Genomic DNA, 7,453 nt, shown 5'->3' with positions numbered 1-7,453 from the left:
CCAGCATCTCCGTGACCCCACGCTCAGGCCGACCAGGCGGGGGCCTCCGTGAGGAGCCTGGGAAACGTCCTCTCTGGTCTCCATCCCAGAAGAGCCCAGCTGCTCTTAGGCAACGAGCTTTCTGACGTGATGGGGGCTGAACCTTTCTGTCCTGCTGAGGGAGGCAGGTACAGAGACAACACACGTGAAAAGGTAGACATCTGTATACATCAGACCCTGTATCAAAAAGCACCAGTGACAGGTTGTTTTTGGGCAACTTCGTTCCCGTCTTCCTGTGGGAGGTTCCACGGTTTCCAAATACAATCAGGAAAAAGGGCGGCGCAGAGCTGTGCAAGCGTCCGTTGACAGCACGTTGCAGGCACAGCATCACGGCGGGTGTCCCCGAGGGGGACCATAAGGGCCCCAGCTTCGTCCTTGGGCCAGCAGGGCTGTCCCCACACACCGAGAGCATTGCTTTCACGTCGCAAACTTGGCAAGCCAAACTCGGACTCAAACGAACACAACTCCGGGAAACCCTGCTCCTGGGCTTCCTCCCCACACTCATCTGGGTCCCGGCCTTGCAGAGAGCCGCAGGCAGACCCTCGTGGGTGTGCCTGACAGTTTCCTCCCTCATTCCCGGCCTCTGCTTTAGCAAGCTGCTGGCCAGCGTAGAAGCCGCCATCTACACGGCTGCACATGTGTGCCAGCACATCTCATGGCCAAAGGCCCTTATTGACAGAGATGTTTCCACTGATCTTCTGGCCCTTTGTCCAGAGCCCAAAGTACTGTGCAGCTTGTGGGATCTTAGTCCCCCGACCAAGGATCGAACCCAGGCCCCAGCAGTGAGAGCGCCAAGTCCTAACCACTGGACCACCAGCAGATTCCTGCAAAGCACTTTCCCTCCCCCGACACACAGTCCGCCTGATGGGGCGGGCTTGCTGGAGCAAGGCTTCCCTGGAAGGGCCCTAGCAGAAGTGTTTGTCATTTTACAGGCAAAAGGCCCAAAGCACTCACGGTGAACTTGCAGCAGCTACAGTTCAGCCTCAGATAGAAGTAAAAATCATCAACAAGAAAACCATAAACCAAGAACACGTTTCCCTTTTGCTAAACAGAATGTTTTCCACGTTTAAAGAAAAAAGCCCGAACTAAGTTTTGAACAGGCTTAAACGTTTCTGGTGATAAGTGAGCCAGGACTGTAGGGAAATAAACATATCAAGTACAGAACTACTTGGATTTCCTTCCGTAAACTATCCCTAAACCAAACCCCTCAGCCTGCCAAGTGAGCCGGGCGCACCTGCCAGCGTCCCGTTCTGAGCCCTTCCTGCTGTCCTCAACTTCCTTCTCAGAGGATCAACGAGATCAGGTCAGCCGAGCTGATAAACCCACTAGGGAATGAGTGACTCTGTGCCCCGGATGCCTGGGCCTCGTGGGAGTCAGGAGCGTCCAGGCAGGGTCGGGGTCAGACAGCCTGATGTTTCTGAGCCAGCGCTCATTCAGCCCCTGCTTCCTGTCTTTGGAGGTGCCCGGGGTCCTCAGGGCTGGCAAACGCTCAGCCCCAAGCGCTCACTGTACTGAGTGGTTTCCGGAGCTGCGTGCGCGAGGTATCAGCTCCCTGGCTTGCTGGGCTCGGGCCTCCTGAGCCTGTTAACAGGGCGGGGGGCGCGGGGCAGGGGCACTTCAGCAGTGGGCGGCTCTGTCAAGTCTGCTTCCCGACGGAGGGCAGCGGTGCCCCCAGAGAACGTGAGCGCACAAACCATTCGACATGCATGTGACAGGGCCGAGATGCTGGCCCCACGGGCAGCCCACCAAGCTGGGGGGAACTCCCCTCTGTTAAGAGGTTACAGTGCAGTTAACTCCCCAGAACAGGTTAAGAAACTTCACATGGATCGTGTATGTGCCGGCTGGAGCAGGAGGAATGAAAGTGACCGGAAAACAAGGAGCTCGCTATGGAGGTGTGAGCAGTGTGCATGCAGGTAGCACCCCCTCGAGGGCGGCGGGCGGGTGGGTGGTGGTGAGAGTGGTTTACCTACACGACAAGGGACCGGGAAGCGGGTCGTTTCAGTTATCCCATGAGACCTGCTCAATTACGGACTGTCGGGGGAAAGAGCACAAAACAAAAGACACACACACAATAAATCCTAAATGCAACGTGCTGGTCACCCCCACCCTCCAACCCACCTTCCCACAGAGGGGCACGTGGGGGCGGAGGGCACACGCTGGGGGGGAAGGGGCGCGGGCAGCTTTGTCTCTCGAAGGCAGCTGGCGTCAGCATGAACTAGGGACGTGCAAGGAGCAGTCCAGATGGGGCAGGACCGACCCAGCAGGGCGCCGGTCTGAGGGGATTCACTCGAGCCCTGCTTGCTGTGGGCCTGGCCCTCCGCTGTCGCTGGCAGGAGATGGTCCCACTGCTGGGCGAGGGACACACTCAGTGCGAAGCCCCTGGAACTGGCCCAGCAGGCTAAGCGTGTGGGGCCAGTGAGTTCTGGGACCCTGGGGACCCTCTGCTGTGGCCCTAGGTGGGCTCTACGTACACAGGGGCTGGACCCCAGACTCACCTTGGACCTGATGCTTCTGAGCTGTCGGCTGACGCAGGATCTGTCTTTCTTCAAGAAGTCAGGGTTGCTTTTAGACTTCATTATATCTGAGAAGACAAGCAGACCCAGTGCCTGTTTTGTAAACCCCCTGGGAACAGACTTGGGTTTGAAGGCTTCCAAGGCTTATCATCCTCACCCACACGTGAGACGTTTCCTTCAACAACCCACGAGAACCCCAAACAAAGAGCTGTAAAGCACGAGATCCTTGGAACAGTTGTGGGCGCTGGGAGACCTGGAGGAGGCACGCGAGGCCCCGGGCCAGGCTCCTCCCCGTTGGCCGCCACAGCACCCGTTGCCCCTGGGCTGCTGGGCACACCTGCCGCCCTCCTCCTCCTGAGAGCCCCGGGCTGCTCAGGGTTTTTAACTTCCCATGCTTACGGCGCTCTCCCTCATTTGCTGAGAGCTGTGCAGTGACCTCATGGTTCAGCCCCCCACCGTGGAGGCAGAGCCAGCTCTGTGCTCCTGTGCGTTCAGAAGGGTCACAGGCTGCACGTGCTCACTCCTAACCCTAACTCTCCTGGCCCCCAGACGACTCCTCGGAAGCAGCCAGTGTCACCATCCCATCCCGGGTCTGATTTGAGCTTCGCTGCACATGGCCTGCCTGCCTTCGGGAAGACCTGTAACGTGCCCGCCCAGCAGCGATGCAAACTGGCGAGGAGGGATCCTTGCCGGCCGAGAGGAAGCGGGTAGTGAGCTAGGGCATCTCTTCAGTAGGCGGCATCCCCCCATCCCCTCCCCCCATGGCCTTCTGCAGATTTTATGGTAAACCCCCAGGATCAATAACCAGCGAGAGCTGCTTACGGAATGAGTGAATTGTTCAGGAAAATGGGGAACACAGCCGGCTGTCACTGTAAACACACACCCCGAGGTATGACTGTCCCTCAGGGCAACCAGTGCAGCGTCGGAGGAGAAGGGCTTCCCAACCAGGAGGGCCCGAGAGCCGGGCGCCTACCACCCCTGCAGCTGTTCCCTACCAGGAAGTTAGTCTGACACAGAAAAGGACCCCTCTGCTTGAATCAAGCGCCAGCAGCTCCAGGACTAAATCGGCGCGAGTTACTGAGTCAGAATCCAGAGCTGGAGGACTCACCGTAGCCGGACACGGGGGTGTGTTCCGGTGACCTTTCACCCAGTGCGTCGGTCGCGGCTTTCAGCTGCTCCTGCAGCCTGCTGACGTCACAGTCGGCCTTCGCCCTCACGATGCTGAGCTCTGTGTAGATGTCCTTGTACTTGTCACTAGCGTACTTCTTGTCCTTGGGGATAGAAGGGCAAAGAGCAGTTACAGCCAGGCTGGGTGGCCCATGCTCCTGGGGCCAGAGCACTTCGGGGGTGACTGGGGATGGGCCCAGCAGCAGAGAAGGCAGGCCAGCCCCCGCCTTCCAGAGGCAGAAACTGGACACAGAGTGGAACAGGCACGGCAGGGCCCCGGGCTATAGCCAGGCTGGCAGCGCCTTGAGCCCCGAGGACCTCTGTGTGGCTTCAGGCTGGAAAACCCCTGTGCCTTGGATCTCCTAAGTGACTTGGCCTCCAGGAGCGCCCTCAGGAGGCAACAGTGTGCTTGGGTCTCGGGTCCCTGCCCCAGCACGTGGCGGGCACGGGGACAGCCCCTTGTTCCTGCCGCGCCCACCTGCAGGCTGCCATTCTTCTCCTGGAAGCGAAATCTACTTCAGAGCTGCTACATGTGACTCTGGACACGCGTGGCCCCGCCCCATCCGCAGCCCATCCCCCAGGTCCACGGGTCCCGGGGACGTGCGTTACCCGCAGCGCCGTCTGTAGCTCATCCTTGAGGGAGCTGATCTCCTGTTTCAGGTACTGAATTTCTGACTCCTTGACCCGCAATAAGACCTAGAAAGAGAGAGAAATTAAGAGACTCACGTTCGGGAGCAGAGGGACTGCCAGGGCCTCGGAAGCAAAGACTGAGCCACACGGAGGACTCGCCTCCACACGCCGGTGGGCAGGCAGCTCTCTCCCGGTCCTTGTCAGGAAGAAACGGCCGTGACCCCTCCTGACCCAAAAGCCTCATCCTCAGCCCGGGAGCTCCTGGCACAGAGCCCAGGAAGGGGTCCTGCAGAGACCTCAGGTCAGCCTCTCCCATCATTTAGGAAGAGATGGTTTCATGAAATTTTAATTGAATGGGGAAAAATCTAAGTGCTTTCATAAAAGAACACCTTATACATAAGAAGCAATCATTCTGACTTAAAATGAACCTTCCTGATCTTGAGTAATACAGCCTTAAGAATCTCAAGCAGCTGCAGCGTTCACAGTTATTCAGTTTCATTTTAGTTGGTCAGTGTTTGTGACGTGGTGGAACAGAGGGGCGGAGGGCAGGTGAGTGACGACGGGTTAAAGGTCCCTGTGGCCTCGTGAGGGGTCCCACGCTGCCTGGCAGCTAACTCTTCTCTTTTGCGTCCTGGCATGACTCAGGTCTTTCCAGGTTCTCCCCCTCTTGCTGCCCATAAGCTAGGGGCTTGTATGGTGTGAGCTGGTAAAGAGGGACCTGGCTCTGAGCCGTACCTCTAACTCATAGGCGTCCTTGCCCTGCGTGAGAGGTGAACCAGCAGCCTCGCCACCGGCGTCCCCGGTCAGCAGCGTCCGTAGCCGTGAGATTTCAGCAGCCAGGCGGTTGTTCAGCTCCTGGGGGACAGCAACACAACCAAACAGGGTGCTCTACAGAGCTGTTTGACCACGAACACAGGGCGCGGCCAGGGTAGCATGCAGCACGGGAGGCCTGCAGCGGTGCCTGTGCACGGTGGCATCTCAGAGTCAGTGTGGACGCCCTTGCCAAAGCCATTTACATGGCCCAATACTTTTGTGTAACTGCAGCTGCAGGATCCATGCTCCTCAGCCCCTTTCTGTCACCATGACTAGTGTTAATCAGTTCCAGGATTTGCGCTCCTGAGTTTCTGCAGGATCAGGACCTCCTGCCACCCTCACCCCTCGCTTTCTGTACCTTCTTTCCAGCCAGCAGGTGGTCGTCTTAGGCCACCGCAGTGACCAAGCAGAACCAGTCCTGCTGGAGTGTCCCCCACATATGGGCAGCTGTGGGCCCACAGAGGCCTCGAGCCTGGGCCAGGCCGACGTGGCTGTCTCCTCAGTGCGGGGGGAGGACGAGGGGTCTTGTACCCACAGAGAAGCTTTTTTGAAACTAGACCTACCTTGAGCTGTTCCATTAACCAGGATTTTATATGTACCCCAGTTTTCTAAGGAGCAGGCACATTTTTTTTTTTTTTTTTTTTTTTTTTGCGGTACGCGGGCCTCTCACCGCTGCGGCCTCTCCCGTTGCTGAGCACAGGCTCCGGACGCGCAGGCTCAGCGGCCATGGCTCACGGGCCCAGCCGCTCCGCGGCATGTGGGATCCTCCCGGACCGGGGCACGAACCCGCGTCCCCTGCATCGGCAGGCGGACTCTCAACCACTGTGCCACCGGGGAAGCCCAGGAGCAGGCACATTTTAAGAGACTAATCTGACAGAATCAAATGCGAGCAGGGTATGGTCTTGACTGGGAGGTGTTTAAACACGGTCCCAGCCATGGGGACGGGAGACCTGGACCCGTGCCGCCCAGCAACCACGGAGGAGGAACAGACATCTCGGAGCCTCCAGACCCCAAGGCCAGCGGCCAGCTGCGGAGCAGGAGGGGCTCAATCCCAGCAGCTGCAGGGAGCTCCTGTCCACACCCCGGTGATGCCAGACGTCGGGAGATGCCTGCAGATTGGGGCCCCAGTGCGGCGCACCTGGTTGTGGGCGTTGAGCTCCTGGTTCTCGCGCTGGCACTGCCGCAGGGCCTGCCGCTCGGCCTCCAGCGCCTGGGCCAGGTGGGCGTTCTCCAGGCACTTCTGCGAGTACTGCTCAGAGAGGACCTCCAGCTCGCGCTGCACAGACTGCAGCTCCTCCCTGGGGAGAGGGCACTGCTCACTCCTCTGCCCTCGCCCCAGGGCCCAGGCCTCTAAGAAGCTCAGAGTCCCCTTCGCGAAGCCTCAAGGATGCCGAGACCCACACAGCAGAGCGACCGCGAGCAGAGCCCTGCACCTTGTGGTCTCGAGTGGCCATGCAGCTCGGCGGCTCCGTCCCTGTGCTCTTACCAGCAGTTGAAAAGCCCCCACGGGCGGCACTCCTCTCCCAGGGTCAGGAGAGGCCTCACCCACGCACCCCAAAACACGCTGTGTCAGAGAGAGGTCAGACCTGGGACCGTTTCTAGCACTGTGCCAACTCGATCCACGTTCAGAAAACCAAAGCCTCGTGACGTCGTTCTCGGCCACCCTGGACTTGAGAAGGGCTGGTACTGTGGAACCGACACCCCCTCCAGCCGAGGTGAGCTGCTCCCGGCCGCCTGCCCACCCACCTGCTCCCTGACTGCACTGCATGGGAGCCCGGGAGAGGAGAGGCCCTGACTCTGTGCGTTGCGGAGCCCCATGAAGGCTGGCTCTGCACGGCCCCTGCAGCAGCCAGTCGAGGCGCTCTGAGTGGTGCGAGTTCCACTGAGGGCAAAACTAAAGAGTGGCCGTGCTGGTGAACGCTCCCCATTCCCTTGCCTCTGCAAAGAGAACTGGCACACACGTCTTAAAGATGTAGGGGTCGTGGCCACTTCTGCCACGCACAGCCACAGAGCATCTGTGTCATGCGCTACACCGCGTCCCCTCCCCACGAACTCCTGAAGCAGCAGCAGCTGACGGACAGAAGGAATCTGGGGTAGCCTCTGAGGTCGGCCCTGAAGATCCGACAGTATTTATAAAATCTCCTCTGCCACGTCTTATTCTTTACATTTTAGTAACTGGTTTCTGTCTGACTCAGTAACAGGAGCCCACTTGGGCCATGAGAGCAGTGGTTCGCTGACCCCCAGGATGGTGCTGGGCCCCTCAGGAAGGAGGCTCTGAGCAGCCTCAGCGC

The 7,453-nt window shown here is 59.1% G+C and overlaps 1 protein-coding gene across 9 annotated transcripts in view; it reads right to left on the bottom strand.

Annotated features, from left to right (window-relative positions):
* MPRIP (myosin phosphatase Rho interacting protein) overlaps window positions 1-7,453 on the bottom strand; it is a 129,687-nt gene that overhangs the window by 1,778 nt on the left and 120,456 nt on the right. For 5 of the 9 annotated variants that reach the window (XM_067717662.1, XM_067717657.1, XM_067717656.1 and 2 more), the window contains 5 exons: window positions 6,301-6,460; window positions 5,085-5,204; window positions 4,329-4,415; window positions 3,661-3,823; window positions 2,535-2,620 (listed from right to left, as the gene is read on the bottom strand). In XM_067717662.1, coding sequence (XP_067573763.1) covers window positions 2,535-2,620; window positions 3,661-3,823; window positions 4,329-4,415; window positions 5,085-5,204; window positions 6,301-6,460 — 616 coding nt within the window. Of the gene's footprint in view, window positions 1-2,005; window positions 2,071-2,534; window positions 2,621-3,660; window positions 3,824-4,328; window positions 4,416-5,084; window positions 5,205-6,300; window positions 6,461-7,453 lie in introns of all 9 variants that reach the window. The other 4 variants (XM_067717658.1, XM_067717660.1, XM_067717665.1 and 1 more) reach the window with 2 other exon arrangements.

This window comes from Pseudorca crassidens, chromosome 19 (genome assembly GCF_039906515.1).
Source record: "Pseudorca crassidens isolate mPseCra1 chromosome 19, mPseCra1.hap1, whole genome shotgun sequence".
Classification (NCBI taxonomy): Eukaryota; Metazoa; Chordata; class Mammalia; order Artiodactyla; family Delphinidae; genus Pseudorca; species Pseudorca crassidens.
This window is presented reverse-complemented; position numbering and strand designations above follow the sequence as displayed.